The sequence below is a fragment of the Orbicella faveolata genome, unplaced genomic scaffold (genome assembly GCF_042242905.1).
Source record: "Orbicella faveolata isolate gen_17 unplaced genomic scaffold, um_ofav_v1 contig_47, whole genome shotgun sequence".
Classification (NCBI taxonomy): domain Eukaryota; kingdom Metazoa; phylum Cnidaria; class Anthozoa; order Scleractinia; family Merulinidae; genus Orbicella; species Orbicella faveolata.
This window is the reverse complement of record NW_028301577.1, coordinates 2,229,899-2,248,328: the sequence shown is the minus strand read 5'-3', so window position 1 is coordinate 2,248,328 and position 18,430 is coordinate 2,229,899. Positions and strand designations below refer to the sequence as shown.

At 39.7% G+C, this 18,430-nt stretch overlaps 2 protein-coding genes across 2 annotated transcripts; one reads left to right on the top strand and one right to left on the bottom strand.

Moving 5' to 3' along the window:
* Window positions 1–284: 284 nt before the first annotated feature.
* Window positions 285–4,942, top strand: LOC110056321 (uncharacterized). Its single transcript, XM_020762779.2, has 2 exons — window positions 285–1,319; window positions 3,985–4,942. Exons 1-2 carry the CDS (start codon window positions 1,267–1,269, stop codon window positions 4,940–4,942), a joined length of 1,011 nt encoding a protein of 336 aa, XP_020618438.2. The 5' UTR covers window positions 285–1,266.
* Window positions 4,943–7,503: 2,561 nt separating this feature from the next.
* On the bottom strand, window positions 7,504–9,461 carry LOC110052319 (uncharacterized). The gene has a single exon (XM_020758433.2). It carries the CDS (start codon window positions 9,059–9,061, stop codon window positions 8,207–8,209), a length of 855 nt encoding a protein of 284 aa, XP_020614092.2. The 5' UTR covers window positions 9,062–9,461; the 3' UTR covers window positions 7,504–8,206.
* Window positions 9,462–18,430: the final 8,969 nt, after the last annotated feature.

Here is an 18,430-nt window from a genome sequence, read left to right as displayed (position 1 = left end):
GAATTATGTATTCAGGGTGACTGCCCGCGTCACGCAACTGTTTACATTCTCACGGCGGTTCAGGGAAAAATTATGAGAAGCACAGGCCAAGGCGGGCGACTTAAAACCATTTGCCCAGAGATGTTTTTTGATTTTCAAACAGGTGGGCGTACAGTTAACCCGTAGAAAGTGTTTTTATGGTATTTAAAGTTATAGCCCATAGAAAAATATGGCGATATTTTAGTGCTATAATTCGTTTGCAACACATTCTAGTATTTTGCGTTTCTGTTCGATCTTGTTTCGGGCTCAAAAGAAACCTCGATTTATTTTAATTTTCGCTCAGTCATACCATGAAGACCTGAGCTGAATGTAAAGACCATTGAAAGATTCTCAAGTAGCTGCTGTGCGACGCGTAAAGCAATCAAATTTTCAGAAAATTTAGCATAACAGGAAGTAGATTTTGAGCTCCATTGGGGCGAAATCGTTTTTCGCAAATTTCGCCCCAAAAAAGCTGCATTAGCAGAAACCAACTATGGTCCGTTTGTTTACTAGCTAGGGCCAATCTATGGGCAAAAAATGAGCAAAATCGATTTTTCGACTTGTGCCGTTGTTTGGTCCATATTTATGGGCACTGGCTCTTAAATATGTAATGAGATGTCATAAATGTGAGAGTGATATACAGTAAGAGTAGAGTGTCAACAGCTGAATTAAACCTTTCGATTGTCAACACGGTCCAACCTAGACAATCTATGTTCCTGTAAACCTACAAAATTGTTCTTCTGTTCCGCTGCTCTAACGCGGACATTTACATTTTTTATAATCCTTGTTCGTCCGTTGTCCTTCAGGATTATATTTTAGATACTACAAGTTTACCAAACACGTCACTGTTAAACAAAGAAAAGCCTTGGTCTTGAAACAATCCACCCCAAGCAGCTGAAGAAATAACGAACAAGTAAATTTTGCGTGATGACCCAAAGTAAGGTCTGTCGTTTAGATCAAGCCATCTACAAACTCACAACATCGGGGAATGCGAGGAAAGAATAAAGTATTGTACGAATTAAGAAGAATCCAGCTTTCATGGGTGTTTATAGATCGGTCGATCGATCGGTTAAGAAATAGAAAACGAGCCGACAGAAAGAATATTGGTGATAAAATACTCCAAGTGAGCCTTGATGGTTCCTTCCAGGTCTTTGTGAATTCCAAAGAAGTCGCTGTCATTCTCAGGCAAAAGATGCTTGATCATACAAAGACTGATTTAGATGTCAGAGTCACAGGAAAAAGAATATAATGGATAATCAACATGGAAACAAGCAAGAAAAAAATGACAGACAAAAGATCAGGTAAGCAAAACATTTCATACTGGATAAAATTAGACAAGAACTACTCCAAATAGGACAACAAATGTTCGATGAAAATTTCTGGACGTGCTTTTTTGTAGTAAAATACAATTTTATCTAATATGTAATTTACATTTGCAAAAAAAATTACCTGACAAGCCAAACACTAGTTTGGCAGTAAATTAAAAATCTGTATTAAGACAATGAAGTAATCAATAATCATAGACTGCTATGTGATGTTCAGTTTCACAAGTTGCTTCATGATAATTATCTCAGAAGACTAAGACTTCGTGCTTGTCAAGGCTGTTGAGGAGTTTTTGCATATCCCTAAGCCTAAATGAAGAGAATTGGTACTTTCAATACAACCAATCACCTACAAAATTTCATGTTAAGCGTTATATCAACAACGGAAGACTGCAGTTCCACATCCGGACGTTTTTCAACTCGGACTGCATGTTGTCGGAGAAAGCGAGGTATAGAATGAGTTTACAGTGAAATCCCGAGTTTTCAAATCTCCAAGGGAAACGAAAATTTGGTTTGAAAATTCGGTTCGTTTGAGAAATCGGGGGTAACTCTAGTGTTCGCCTGAGAGGAGGGTAACTGACGAGTTTTGGTTTAGAGTTATCAGGAGTTTCGAAAAATTGAGGTTTCGAGAAATCAGGATTGCATTTGCCGTTTGTACATTTTTCCCGTGGGATCGAAGGTTTTGATCACTAGCAGGATTTTTTAGAATGAACGGTGTCATGAACTAGCTTGGGTGCCAGAGGATTAAACTTTCGTTCGCGGAAGAAGCGGTGAGTACGCTATGCTATTTATTTTATTTATTTTATTTTATTTTATTTTGACTAGCCACACAAACAAAATAGAATTACAATACAATGATTAATAAATTACAAAAATTAATATACAAGATTACAATGAAGATACAAAACTACAATTTATATATTAAAGGATAGAAAAAAAAATGGCGAGGGAGCCTAATAATAAAAATCACGGGGCTTGTGAACTTAGGTTCCCTCTCAAGAAACACCAAATGACTAATTTAGACAAAGAGGAAGTTTAACTTGCTTAAATCTCAAGACATTCATTTAATGCATCTAGGTCAGTTTATGTTCTCGTTTAAGAACGCTATTCTCCCTCGAAAATTTGAGAAAATTTTCACAATAAAAAAAAACAAATCCATTGTTACAATACAAGGCATGCAAACTCCTTTCGTCTACCTTTATGTAAAACAAATATCCATATATTCTCCTAAATTTTTTTTTAACTCTCTTTCACCTGAAATTCCTGGCTCTTCATCACTGGCATCTTTTAGGAAAAAACTTAAAACATATGTTATCGGTAACTATTAACTCTATCATTCAAAGGAAAAAAACCTGCCGCTAAAAGGAAAAAAAAACTCTGTGGCACCCAGGTTAGTCTTGAACATGCTGAAGGGAAAAATGAAATGAAGTTGCAGCCATCACTGTTACAATCATCACAAATTAAGCAATTGCAAATTAAGCCCGAGAAAAAACTTCGGGGCTTCAACGGTACTTCGAACCCGTGCTCTCTGCATTCCATTAGCGCTGCAGTGCTCTGCCAAGCGTCTACCAACTGACATGTATGATAACCTACACATTGGGAGCGCGTCAATGTTTGATCCGTTCTAGGACTTGAAATATTGTTGCGGAAACGTTATTGTGGAGACATAGTTGCGGAGTAGTAGCCGCGCAGGAAACATATGTTGCGGAAACGAATTCTGCTGCTCTGAAACAAGGAAATGTTTTTGCCCCAGGTCAAAAACAGTTTTGCTTTCCGTACATAAATTTTACTTACGAAACCTTTAGGGCCGATTATTTATTAAACGAAGTTTAGACAACTTCTATGAAAGTCATCTTCTAAGCCATGTTTAAACCACGAGTACCGATTATTTAAACGTTGTTTTTCCATAACAGTGTTTAGACAGTGTCTAGACACCGACTAAGGAAGAAAAGTAAGTTAGACCTGATCAAAGGTAGGTTTAAACGCTATTTAACGATATTTTCATGGTCAGCCATTTTGAAATGGAGGGACCTCCGCGCTACAGGCAGTTAAGAAACTACGCCAATAGCCTGCGAACAGGCTCCCGGTGAGCCCGTGCCCCCGCCCCGATCGCTTTGCTCTCCGAATTCCTCTGTTTCGCGCTCGCCGAAATTTTTTTCCGTCCTCGCCAGAAGCCTGTTCGCAGGCTACTACGCCAATCGACGTAATATACATGTTTGAATAATTTGGCTCCCTAGTGAGAGATTTAACCCATTCGAGGAACACGACCACGAAGACTTTCGATTGCGTGTTCGCCTTAGAAAGGAATCGTCAGGTCACCTCAGTGACTTCGTAAAACTTTTACATAAAGATCTTCAACATCTCGACTCCGTCTCGGTCCATAAACACGCAAAAAAAGAACTTGGCCAATATCCAGCCATCTTTACCTCACGCTTGGTCAATAACTCATATATATCAGCTCAGCTATCCGCGGGCATGTCATAATTGTAATTTTAATTTGAAAACAAAATAAAATGTATGTATGTATGTATGTATGTATGTATGTATGTATGTATGTATGTATGTATGTATGTAAGCTTATTTACATTTTTTCCACACGTGCATGGCTTGTCCTTGATCGTTTTATGTTATCTATTGCTTCCAGTGGCATAACAATGAAAAGGAAATTGTGCTGTAAGGGATTGTCAGTGAGACCACGCTGCAGTCGAAAGATCTTCACACTAAGAAGACTTACGTGTTTCTCGATAGCAGTGTACGTGCTAATCATCGTGTTTTCGTTGCATACTTTTCGAGACAAGTTTGCAGTCGTTACTGAGCGGTTTGAATCTCTCCCAAGTCAAGGGAGTCTGTTGAGAGCACGGAGTCCATCAATCGTATCTACTTTGTCTTTAAATACTACAAATACCACATTATCGGTTGTGAAAACAACTGCACAGACCTTTGTGTCTCGGACAACAGTAAAACAAGAGAATTATAATTCAAGTGACAAGGCGTTAATGGATAGTTGTCGAGGTTGGTGTCGTGGAAAAACGGAAAATTCGTCAAAACCTTATTTCTTAACAGCAGTCTTGCTCGTAAGAATCTATGTTAAAGACCTCGCTCAGTTAACGACAAGAGAAATGAGGCAATGGCTGTACTATTTGCGATACGCTGGATTCGAGCATGTATACGTGTACGATGCCTTTGTGTATAAAGAAGAGTCACAAGAGCAAGCACTGAAGCATTTAATCGACGAAGGATTTGTAACATATGTGGACTGGAGTCACCGAGCTTTTCCTTATTCTATCAGCGGTACACAACATGCTGCTTATCAAGACTGTATCGTCAAGTTTGGACATGAATCTATGTGGCAAGCTGCAATCGATATTGATGAGTACCCCTTCAGCCCTACAGATCAGCAACCAAAGTTTGCGCAAAGGAAAGTAGCAAGCTTTAGCAAGGCGATGCCTATTGCTTCAGAACTAAGCATGCAGAATTTTCTGTTTTTAGGAAAACCTCTCGACAGTAATGAACATCCATTGCTTATCGATCGACTATGGCGGAGCAAGGGCACCCAACGGAATATTTCGGTAAAATATCTGTTCGGATGGAAGGTTGCCTAAGAATTTCGAAATTTTTTTCCCAGCGACGCTCTAGACTTCTCAAATTTTTTCGGAAAACCATAAAGTTTCCCTAGAATTTTCGGAATTGATGTGCTCACTTTTATCATGTCCCATAATTTTCGGACGGTTTTGTTTGTTCTCTAAAATTTTCGTTTGGCTTAATTATTCCAAAAGCTGCTAAAAGTTTCGGTGAGCATTAGAGGTAATCAGGAATGTACGTGAACCTAATGAAAGATAAAGGCAATTGAGGTGATTGAGCTCGGCATTAGCCTACTTATCAGATTATTGGAGAAGTTATTTTTGTGGTCAGAGCATCTAAAACGATCAAATTATTCGGTTTTGACCGTAAAAAGATTCCTACGCCAACAACAATCCCTTGATCGGTTCAGAAACGCTCGTAAACCTACAAGAAAAGGTGTTTGTCCTTGTACAGTATATGCAGTGTTTCGTCACCAAATGTGAGATCAGAACGGAAATATAAAGAAAAGCCTATGTTTTCAGCTTTGCTTCTTTCTAAATGCCAGCAGTGCGTGCCTATTATGTATTATCACTTCTCCTTCCTCGCCACGTTAAAGAAAGCCATATATGCAGGATTCATCTCTGTTTCGTTTGTTTGACCCTGTTTACACCTATTATTTGTCAGCTCTCCAAAAACCTTCATTTTTTTAAGCCCTGAATTTGATTGAAGACCGGGATTTCATTAGCTTGTTCAATAAACAGATGGCTGTCTAGCTTGCTCCAGTTTCAGAGTTTGTGGAAGCCAGTTAGCCGTCATGTCAGCGTGTGTCCTGATTTTAACTTGCGCAAGCTTCTATTCCCATTTTTTCGCGCTTTAACTTTTTAGTTTATCGTATCTATAACAAAAATCTCGTGGTTTTCAGCGCGCCTATTTGTCACGTAATCCGCGCGCGATCACGTGGGTGTCCAATTACAGGTATCCAATTTGAACTTTTGTCGCTGGATACCTGTAATTGGACACCCACGTGACTCGCGCGTAAATTACGCGCAATTTAATGGCTTCCTTCGCACTGTTTCTCACAGTTCTCAAAATTTCTGAATAGCGTACAGACGTTTTCGCTCAAAAGAATTTCTCAAAAAGACATTTTTAATCCCAAAATTTCTTATAGATACGATTAATTAGTAATTGGACCTCGTGTCGTACAATTCAGGGAGTAATCGTGCTCGTAATTTCAAATCGGCATCGCGCTTCGCGCTCGTCAGATTTTGAAATTACTCGCGCGATTACTCCCTGAATTGCACTCCACTCGGTCCAATTACTATTACTTCTCGGGCGATAATGGCGCGGCGACGTTATTTTATCGCGCGATAAAATTGAAAGACGTGTCCTTTATAGGGCACTGTGAAACTGACTTACAGCAGTCAATAGTGCTTTCGTAAATAAAACTACGCATAGAAACGCGGGAAATTCGGCCAATTTAGCGGTTTTCGGCTCAACTTCAAGGTGGATTACATTGTAATGCAAATGACAAAAGTTCAAGTATATGTGAAAAGAACAGTTCAAAGGGTAGTTGATTAATTTTACTTGAATTTGTCAAAAGGTGCGCAATTTTGTAGTTTCGCGTTTAAATTGTTTGTTCACAGATTTCCATCCAAGTTTTCGACGAAGACTGGAGGTTTTTCGACCAGTTATCGTTGGTGGTCAAGTTTTGAGCTAAAATAGACAATTTAGCCATACAATGCTATTTATTCATTTCTCCCAAGTGGGTTTTTGAGAACTAACTATACAGCAATATACGACTTGAATTTATACGAAAAATTAAAATTACAACAAGGTATTAAGGTATATATATAATATGTATTGGATCTGAAAAATAGCAGGAAAACCCTAACGTGTGCAATGAGAACACACAGAGGTCCAAAATATAGTGTGTATATGTAGTATGCACTATTTTATGTCTGGATGAAAATGCTAGATTTTAATGATTGAAGGCTAATTAAACATACAGTAGAACCCTATTTTCCCCGAGAGGGGCTGTTTAAGAGGGGTTGAACCGTACTTTCTAACCCTAAAAAGTGCTAAGGGTACAACAATAGTGTTTACACCAGGTTATAAGACAACGCGGATAAAACCAATGGACCTGAACGTATTCCATGGGGTTAGCAATAGTCTGGCTAGTAGTATCCTGATGTTGTAAGGGCCCATTAACCGATTTGCTAAGGTCAGCCTAAGCACGGAAAATTTGAACAATTCAAAAGCTTTCACATTCGGTGACATTTATATATTTTTTTTCTTAGTGTTTAACACTATTCAAAGTAACAAAGTGACAAAGTACAAACCAAAACAAACTAAACGAAAAACAGAAAAACAAGCACAAAAGAGAAATCTTAATCACCTCCCTGGGGCTTTCGTGAGCTTCGTTTGACCTTATCGAGCTGCTGGTAGTGTAGACTGCGTACGCGCTGATAGAGTAACTTCCGATAGATATCGTGGGGACTTTAAATGCTAAGGGAAATGCTGTTTCCATTAAAAACAGCTTTTTTTGACGAGTTACGAATTAAGCCAACGTTGGAAACAAAAAAATCATATTTTTTTTCCCGTAAATTACGAAGTTTTCAATATTTTGAAATTCTCTCAAAATCTGACCTTTTAGAAATGAAGCAAAATCTATGCATAGCGTAATATAGATTTAGGTTAGAATACTGAATCAAGGTATAAATCCCCACGAGGTAATATGCTTGGGTGACTTTACATTTTTTCAGATTGAGTCACATGACCATGCGCGTGGCCTGATGACTTCAACACTTGTGTAACTGATGATGGTTAAGATAAAGTACATGAAATAACCCTGAACTATGTACAAATGACAAGGTTATAAGAAAATAAATTTTCCTCAGCAACGGCTTAAAAAGATAAGTTAATGGGCCCTTAAAGTTGTAGTGATGCAAGTTATCACTCTAAAAGATATACCAGTTACCGCAAAGTGCCTACAAAACAACTCAACTTTTGTCTTCTAGGAATTAATAAGAACAGAACATATACGCACATTTCTTAATTTAAAGTCGTTACGAAATCTAACTGAAAACAGTAACTTATGATTCTTAGTTTAGGCAGATTTGGTCCGTCAAATCAAAGGCCCCAGTAGTTTCGTATAAATAATACTACAACTTGCTGCTTATCGCTGCCACGTAAAAAATCACAAATACCCTTCGACCTTCACACTTTCTTCGCTTCTCGGGCAACTACAGGAACATTCTATTGTTTAAACAGAGTGTGGTCTATTGCTTAATTATTCAAACTCTTTTTCACTTACTGGGTACTTCATCCATAATAGTATTTTTAACTATCTTACGGAGGGAGAGAATGTCTCGGTGGGAGAAGTTTGGCTTCCATGTAGACCACTGCAAGTCTCTGTTGACAAATTCCAAGAACTGTTCGAAACATTTCATTACGTATAAACCACAGTCTTTGTCGTTTGGCTGTTGAGGGACTGTAGGATAGCTGACCTCTTCCACCTCCAGGGTCTTTTTTCCACCTTGTGGTGGTCTAGCTGACCACACGTCTTTAAGGTATCTAACTATCCTACGTTCAACAGTTTTTTGCTCCTTGTGTAGGGAATCGAGTATCATCAGCCTGATGCTGGAATCTATCCTGACGATTACCAAAATCCAATGGCGACTATTACACACGGGAATTACTAGATACTTCTTGGAGAAAATGTCTGTATTTTTTGTCCATTTCATTAACGCCTGTGGGTTGAATTGCGATAATTTCTTATAGAAACAGGAATTATATAGATATAACATCTTCTTTAAATCGCAATGTAGCTGATTTTCAGCGGCGTGGAGAAAATAAAAATCCAGAACGTCATCATTCATTTCTTGGTCTTTCTCGAGGCACACTGTAAAGCAACTGTGCACATCTACACTTCCAAAGCTGGTTTGATACGATAACAGACTGGACACAGGAAGAATGAGGACATCGTCACTTTCTGCTGACTTTCGTTCTTTGATGTTCAAGACGAGTGCTTCAAATGTTAGATCATCTATGGTGAGACTTCTTTGAGAGGTTGCAGCCTCAACGAAGGATCTTATGTAATAGATAAGGGCATTGAAGTTGTCGAATTTAAGCACCACTGAAGACCCCTTTTCATCTACCATTCCTCTCGAATTTCTTGCATGAGAATCTATTACATGCCATGTGGAATAGCTTGGTGCACAGGCAATAGTGTAGTCTAAAATTCGTAACAATAATCCAGTTGCTTTCTCTTTTTGACATTTTTCAAAGATGTCCTCTAATCTAGCGAAGTCATCATCGTCTGAGGTAGTGTCCCTTTTATCAATTGTCCCACCTACTATTTCTCTCTCTGTAAAAAACTGAAAACGGAAACATTGCAAGTCTTTAGGAAGTTCATCAAGAGCTAACTTAAGTCCACCGCTTGCGGATTTTCCAATGTAGCAAAGCTGGTTGAAATGTACTTTGTCTCCTGTGAGTAGGACTTGGTCAAGATCACTTGCTTTCCAGGACTCTACAGGTTTAACTGTAGTATATAGCAAAGAGGTAAGGGTTAGCGATGAACACTGCTGTCCAGGACACTGGAAGTCCTCATGCCAAGACTGGTGAAAGGAGCCTCTGCACACTTGTAATTGGTCTCCATCGCTTTTTCCGTTATCAGACCAAGAGCCGCGACTGCTGTTGGTGGTTGATGGGTCAATATCATCTCCATGATCATCACCAGCGTATGACTGTCTTTTCTCCAAAATAACATTTACGCTTTCACCTAATTTACTGCCAGGTTTTTCACTTGGAGTCTTTCGTTTACATTTCCTCTTGGTTTGCGGAGCAAAATGGGTTTCCAGGTCGCTTCCACTGGAATTGCATTCTGGCAGAGACTGGCTGCGAAGGGACTTTCTGAAGTTTTTTCCGTCTTTCTTTTTGGTAGATTTCCTCTTTTTACCTGTCTTGGTGAGGGGAGTTTTCTTTCTTGGTAATGGAATCTTACCAGTAGGCACATCTTTCTTTATTCTTTCATGACTCTCTGAATTTGGATTATTGGCTGTCGTAACATTTGAACTCTTCATCTTCTTCCGTTGCTGGACTTCAACTTCGCCTTCATCTTTGGTTCTATGTTTCCGCGCTCTCCCTCTCTTTGAAACAGTCTGAAACTGAACAGGCTCTCGGAAAGAAGAACTTGGAAGCCACATGTCGTCCTCAGAGCTATATCCTTTGAAACGCACTTTGTACTCCTCGGAGTGGTACTGTCTATTTAGACGGACGTCAATTATTTTTTCAACCTCGTAAAATTTGTTGTCGTCAGCACACTCAGCAATTTCATCAATGCCTGTTTCACTACGGTTGTAATTTGCAAGCCCAGTCTCCAGGTCGAGTTGGCTCTTTTCAGATAACTTTGCTATGCCATCACTGTCGGTCTCAAGCACTACTTCCATTAGTACTTTACTGACTGGCAACCATCGAGAGACAAAAACAGAGCTCACAAAACCATACTGGTTACTTTCTACATCTCGGTAGATTATGCCTCTGACGGTGTGTCTGCATTTAGAACTGGTGCTGACTAGTTCTTTTCCATCTTCAGATAAGATAGACAAAATATGAAGAATGAAGTAGTCATCTTTGTCTGCAACTGCCACGTCCCTGAACTGAATTACATCGTGAGATGGGTCAATGGGTTTGAGAGAAGTGTGGAGGGAATTAGTGACCCAATGTCTGCGGCTTCGTTCTTTCGAGATAAACTCTCTTGGGATCAGCAACTTCAAAGCTTTCTTTATATGAATCGGAGAACCATTCCTTTCAATGTACCATTTAGATTTCCTCTCGCTAGGTTGTTCTGAATCTAGGTCCTCATCATCATCTGACTCCAATTTCTCTGTTTTATCTGCAGTCATTTGCTGCTCATCGTCGACTTCATCAAGTTGGGAGGGTTGTCTCATAAACTCGTCTTCCTCGTTTTCTATAAGTAGGCTCTCCATCACTACTTCGTTTTCTACACTGTTCGGCGTATTTATGTCAAGAAAAACTTCCAATTTATCATAAGACGGCGGTTGGTCTGATACTATAACGATCTCAGCAGGCTTGGTAAATCTGTAAGGCATTGTCCAACAACCATTTACTGTTAGGGTAGTCTCGAACTCATCTGGTAAGAATTTTGTTATAACATCCTGTGCCTGTTTAACGCCAGCTCTATGCATAGAACGCTGTCTTTCTAAAAACTCTTTATAGGTACATGGGTACTGGTATGGAGTATCATTCCCTTTGCGGACTTGGAAGTGGGACAATTTCCTATTGCTTGTGGCGGGGATTCGTATTCCTTCATATGATGATAACTCAGACAGAGCTTCGTTGATGAATGCCAGATCTTTCGTCTTACTGATCATATCAGCATATGTTGGCGAGGTATCTAGTGACTGGAGTTGATTGGTTTTGCCCTGCAACTGTCCAATGATCTTCTCTGTGGTAATTGTTCCGGATCGATGTGGCGAACATACTTCAGGTCCAAGATGCTTGAAGTGTAAGAACATTGCCAAGGAGTGTTGGCAGCCAGCAGAGAAGAGTAGTTCAGATGTTGTGTAGGCTCCATATGTAATGAAGTTTCCTCGCCTTTCTTTGATTTTAGCTGCATTTTTTTGGGAGTGGAACTTCATTTTCTTGATTTCAAGGTATCTTTTCCAAAGTCGCAAGATTGTAATTCCTGTTGAAAGAGCCTTTTGGATTTCTTCTGGAGAACCATAGCTCGCTTTGAAGAAAGGTTCAGTTAAAAAATGTACAGCAGTAATATAGAGGCAAGTTCCTTCCGAGCCCTTGACATATTTATGAAGCATATCGACAACCTTTAGTGTAAAGATTCTATTGGCCGTGTCTGGTCGTTGGTCAAAAAAACTTATTAGGAGAAGATCGTTTGCTGAGAATGGAACACTCTGACCTTTTTCTTTACATATATGCATCAGTTCATGAAGGTGATTGATTGTGGCTACAGCACTTCCACGTGCATCTTTGTAGAATGTGAGATTTCGAGTGCTATATTTCAGTACACGCAGAAATGTTCTCCTTAAATGGTCATAGTCTCCATACGCAATACTAGGCAGCTTCCAAAAGTATGGGGCAACAAATTTTTCATCTGGAACATCAAGGCCTAAATAGTTAATACCCTCAGCAACTGCAGATTCTGTTGGTGTCATGAGCTGCACAGATGCTGAGAGAGAAAAACCAGCCGAGTCAACAGAGTGTCCAACAAGGTTAACATTATTTGCTGCACAGTGATGTATAACCTTTCTCCAAATTTTCAGAAGATGGGAGCCACCGTAACCGCTGTTTGGTGTTGGCCACATAAGATATACTAGAGGCTGAGATACTTGACCTGTTAGGTTACACAAATTGTGTATAGCAACTTTAGAAGCTAACTGTCGGCTTGCAATGATTTCATCCACCATTCTCTTAAGGGACGCAAAGTCATCTTCATCACCTTCAAATAAAAAGTCCATAATCATCAGAGAACTTCAATATGACACCTAGAACCTTGCTCCTAACAGCGAAAGTTCAGTAGGGAATTTTTGAAATGTTGCATCTTTTAAAGAGGCACTGTCAAGGAGAATAGAAAAATACTGCTTTCAAAAGACGACTAAATAATATTTTAAATAGGTAGAGAAAGTGTTCAAGAGTCTACTTTCATCTATCATAGCCCAGAATTTCCGCTCAAAGAAACGTTGTGTCTTGCTACCTGTATTGACCGGTCACCTCTGTTAAGCAGTTGCGGTCACCCTTTTTTAGTCCCATATTGCCTGTCTTCGATACGGTTACCTGTATAAGTGGCCATACTTGGAGGGCTCCTATACCCACATTTTATTACACGACTTTATTTTGCTTGAAAAAGGATTCATCATTGCTGTGCTTTTACCGATTTCGCAATTGCTCTCTAGAAGTCAGTGAACGTACTGTAGCATACAGCGGCGGATCCAGACCTTAAGCTAAGAGGGGGGCCCGGTGTTGTTTTGATTGCCCTGCTGGCTTTTCTTTGTTCTGTGATTTCTTCCTTTTTTACCCCAAATAAGGGAGAGGCGGGCCCCCCGGGCCCCTCCCCTAGATCTGCCACTGGCATAAAATGATAAGAAATTGTTTATGTTATATTTGTTTATTATATATTTTATTGTGTTTTTACTGGAACGAGTCGCCATCCAGAATATAATATCACAGGGTTCTCAGACCACAGCCGCCATTTGCACCGCCCATCAAAGCAAACAAAGAATCCTCGCGCGGAGTGGATTCTTCGGTTCCTTTGATGCACCATTAGACGAGTGATCCTGGATTAACCTGTTTGTAAAGAGACTCAATATCCATTTTTGGATTTAAGAATGCAATCTTGGATTTCCCTTCCGCAAAACACCCTTAATCTGGGCCAAGTGTTCCAGGGCGACTCAGGAGCAAAAGAAACTTACTGACATAGCTATAATCGTACCTTTGCTCTCATCTTTCTTTGGAATTCTAAGAACATCATTGTCCCATTTGTCAACATCAGCATTCCAGCATTTTCCGATTAACGTAACATCCCCACTTTCATTCTGGACTGCCTGGAGGAATCTGCATTACAAGGAAACATATTTTACTAGCTGATATATGTGGTCTACACAATTATGGTATATTCAGTGACTTAGGCATACAAGGAGTTTGTGCTTAATCAGTAATTAGACATTTACGGTGACGAGGGTCCCCTGTTGAGACAACGACCAACGAATCAAATGCATCAATGTGTCGAATCAATGTATTAGTTATCCCTGCGGGAAACAGGTCAGCAGTGGTCACTGGGGCACTTGTTCTATTCAGATTTTCAATTCTATCACAGCGCTGCAAGCTCAAGGTTTTCAGAGATCGCCTTTTGGCGACCTTCTTCTATAAAATGTTCGCCTCTAAACTGCAATATTTAGAGAGGTAACCACATCAGCCTTAGTTGGTTTTCATGCGGGCCCTCTATCCTGGTCCAAATGGAATTTGTAGTGATGATTTCGTGGAGGAGGAAAACCGGAAAACCCGGAGGAAAACCTTCGGAGCAAGGCGAGAACCAACAACAAACTCAATCCAGATATGGTACCGGGCCGGAATCGAACCCGGGCCAAATTGTAGGAGGCGAGCGCTCTCACTACTGCGCCCTGTTCCCTGCTCACTCAGACAAATCTGGTCACCAAAATCTAAGCTTTTTCAAAGAAGGACACCTCGAGACTAATTCTTTTGACTATATTCGTTCGAGGAACGTTCCGACGCTATTAGTTTCGTTTGCCACTACTGTTCGCTCTGTGATCGGGAGGTCACCAGTGCTCCATAGGAAAATACCTTGCCAAAAAATCGCGTTAATTCCGATTTCTATCAAATTTGTACTACATGAATCGGATGGAGTATAATCAATGACCCAATCACTGGCTGATTTTGATCCAAGACACTTGAATATGGTATACATGACCATTCTTCTATCGTCAAGCCCTTTCGTAATGGCGGAGACACCACAACGAATCTAAGAGATTCTGAAGATGGTTTTCGGGGAGGAAAATAACGCAGGAGGTATCGTAAATAATTAAGGAAGTAAGTTCCAGAATTATCTTGAAATTCGGAGCAGGAATTATGGGTAAACGTTCCCACGTGTCGTTTTACACGAGTTCTCGATGTGAAGACGTGTGTCCAAATTCGACTAAATACTCCTCGGATCGCCAGTTTGGAGCGATTTTACAATACCGGGCCACTTAATTACACATGTCTCACTGCCTTTAAGAACGAAGCATACAGAAACAAAAGGAACCATTCAAATTCAATAAGATGCAGATGAGTGGCCCGGTAATCTACAATCCTGCCGAGTTTTGGTTACTTTTAGAATCTCACTTAATTCTTGAATGAAACTTAAGGCTTATGTGTATTAAGCCAACTTACGAAACGTAGAGCTCAGTAACTTTGGATAAAAGGTTTGCTTTGCAGCGTTCGTTCCAGACTGCAATTTGCACATTTGTGCAGTTGCCATGGCGACTGAAACGCAATCTTTCTGTTAACGTCTCGCAAAAAATTATTGTTAATTCTAGGTTTTCTCGATTTCTGTTTTGTTTTTAGGATGCGTCTGCTCATATATACATGAGAAATGTTTCTTTCTGCAACAAATTCGAACAGCAGAGTTTAACAGTATTTTTTGTTTCTCTCAAATTTTTACTTTTTATTTTTACCAAGTTCTGCTGATTAAAATTCTGTAAATTTAATATTAGTTTCCATGGAGCCAGCCTATTTTTTTCTGGAAACTACCTTTTTGCCCTTTCAAATGATTAAGAGATGTGATATTAAATCTGCAATACTGTAAATACTTGGCAAGATATTAAATACAGAATCTGATGTGGTCAATTGTGATGTTTTTGTGAGCTTCCATTAAGGTTAAATTCATTAACATAGAACTCATGATGGCTAAGCCAGCGAAAGAATTGCATTATCCAATGATCCAGTTTTTAATACATGTCTATTCAACAATGTGTGCTATTGCATGACAATGCTATTTGAAAGGCTGCTGTATATGTAACAGGTATACAGATCTTACCTAAGAGCCCTTGCTTCATCACTAGCTTCAATCACTGGTGCACCATTGTATAGTTGAGCTGCATGTTTAATGACAGGAAGATTAAAGCCTGGCTGAAGTTTTTCTTTGAGCATGTAACTGTCACAGGTAGTGCTACAAGGAAGGCCAAACATACTCTGAAGAAGAGAAGAAAAATAAAATTAACATGAGGTTTTCATTGTAGCCATAATATACAAACTTCTGTTTCAGGAAATCAGTGTTACTCTGAGGAATGAAAAAAATGTCATTTATAATAACCGTGCCATATTCCTAATTCATTGGTATATTCATGATATTCAAAACCCCAAAACCACATAGAAGCTTCTACACCAAACTTTTAGGCTAAAAGAGGTTCTCAATGTACAATGGGTCTAGAAGGCAAATCTTGGCTTAGATTCTTAATCAACATGTTTATTTTTAAATACAGCCGTTTTTGCTGTATTGCAGATTACATACTTACACTCATTAGATCGTAGTTGGTCTCCCCAAGTCGTGTTTTGTGTAACTTGGCAATCATTTTTATGAGTGGTATGTATTTGTGATTGACATTTCCTTTAAGTTTTCCCACGAGGTTGGTGAGAACTGTGACTTGCATGGGTTTTTTTACGTCTATATCCTCTCTAAACAATGCAAGTAAGTCAACAATCAGTTTCTCTTGATAACCATGCTTGCAACTGTTATGCAGCATCTCCTCCCAGCTCAGCACATCTCTTTGCTGCATCCTTGTTACGACTGTTTTCTCCAAATTCCTCTTCTCTGAAGTTATTGTATGCAGTTTTTCCTTTAACTCAGTCTGTGTTGCATAATCAAGGCGAAAACCTCTTTTTCCTACTCTTCCTTCTCCCTTCTGTGTCAGTTTTGCTCGAGACCTTTTCTTGTGTAGATCCAACAGATAATGCTGAAGGTTGTAACAGTTATCACAAGTGAATGGGTGATTGATGTTTCCGCTAGCTTTACCAGAACATGGAGGGTCTAAACTCTTGATTGCTGCTTTGACTTGGATGCTTTTTCCATCATAATTAACTTTCCTGTTAACTGTTACATATGCTGCCCTGCTTGATCTACTCTCAGTCAACTTTGCGGCTTCCTCTGCATGTATCTCTTTCCATCCTGCCCATGTTAAACATTTTTCATGTCCAACCTTGTGGAAGCACTGGAACTTTCCTTTACTCCTTTCTCGTTGAAACAATGTTTTGGCTGTCATCCGTCTTATACCAGAACTGTCTTTGTAGGATTCCACTATTTCTTGATTTTCGAAGAAGCCAAGACAATGTGCAACCTTACTTGTAGTGTTGGACTCATTCAGTTTTAGGGCCTGGAAAATAGTTCTCTGTTGTGTTTGGCGAACATCCCTATTGACGTTCGATTCCACCATTGTGACTGTTGCAGAAGAGCCACTGAAGTATGCTAATGCCGACTGGTGCAGACGGAGCTTATGGTGTATCATGGCCTGCGAGATTCCATCTAGATCTTTACCTCCACAACTAGACACTTTTGAGAAAACACCTTGTCTGGTACATCTTTCTTGGTAGAGAGGGCACACCACACATTGTATAGAGAATCTGGTTCGATTCCTAATGGAGCTGTAGCATGTACCAGTGAACTGTGGCAGGACATCACTAGGGAAAGTTAAGCTGCTAAAATCTTTTGCTGCAGCATTGCACACCTGAACTGGTGGGAAGGCCTTGATCAGGAATGCCCTCAGACAGTTGTTTGAGTGGCTGGTTGAGTAACCAGATGACTGGTAAATCGCCATCCTTTCTTCACTGTTTACTCGTGGCAGTGGTTTAGGAACGGAAAAAGACAAGTACTGTTTAAAATTCTGGCAATCTAACTCTTGAGGCTTTAGATCCTTGACATTTGCATTGTTCCACTGTCTACTTGACAGCATTACCTCGTTACAAAACATATCCTCAGCACTAGCAATAGTACATGTGTGTTTTAGTGTTACTTCATCTGCCTGATCCATATCATCTGAATCAAGGTCGCCATCACATTTCATTTTCATTGCATTCAGGTCCCACCAAGTTTGCTCTTTCTCAGTGTCAATTGTTACACCTTCAATATCTTCACTGACGGCTTTGCTGTTGACATTCCTTTCTTTTTCATCTTCTCTTCCTATCTTGTCTTCTTTGTTTCCACCAGTTTGCTCTATCTCAGTGTCAATTGTTACACCTACAATATCGTCACTGACCGCTCCACCATGGACATTCCTTTCTTCTTCATCTTCTACTCCTATCTTCTCTTCTTTGTTTCCACCAGTTTGCTCTATCGCAGTGTCAGTCATGACACCTTCAATATCTTCACTAACTGCTCCACCGTTGACATTCCTTATATTTGCATCTTCTCTTCCTATTTTGTCTTCTTTGTATCCACCAGTTTGCTCTTTCTCAGTGTCAATTGTTACATGTTCAATATCTACACTGACTGCTACACCACCAGCATTCCTTTCATTTTCATCTTCTACTCCTATCTTCTCTTCTTTGTTTCCACCAGTTTGCTCTATCTCAGTGTCAGTCATGGCACCTTCAGTATCTTCACTAACTGCTCCACCGTTGACATTCCTTATATTTGCATCTTCTCTTCCTATTTTGTCTTCTTTGTATCCACCAGTTTGCTCTTTCTCTGTGTCGATTGTTACATCTTCAATATCTTCACTGACTCCTCCACCACGAGCATTCCTTTCATTTTCATCTTCTACTCCTAACTTCTCTTCTTTGTTTCCACCAGTTTGCTCTATCTCAGTGTCAGTCATTACACCTTCAATATCTCCACTGACTGCTCCACCATGGGCATTCCTTTCATTTGCATCTTCTCTTCTTATCTCTCTACCTTTGACATTCTTGTTATTTGTCATTTGCATCTTCTCTTCCTTTTCTTTGTTTCCACCAGTTTGCTCTATCTCAGTGTCAATAATTACACCTTTAATATAGTCACTGAC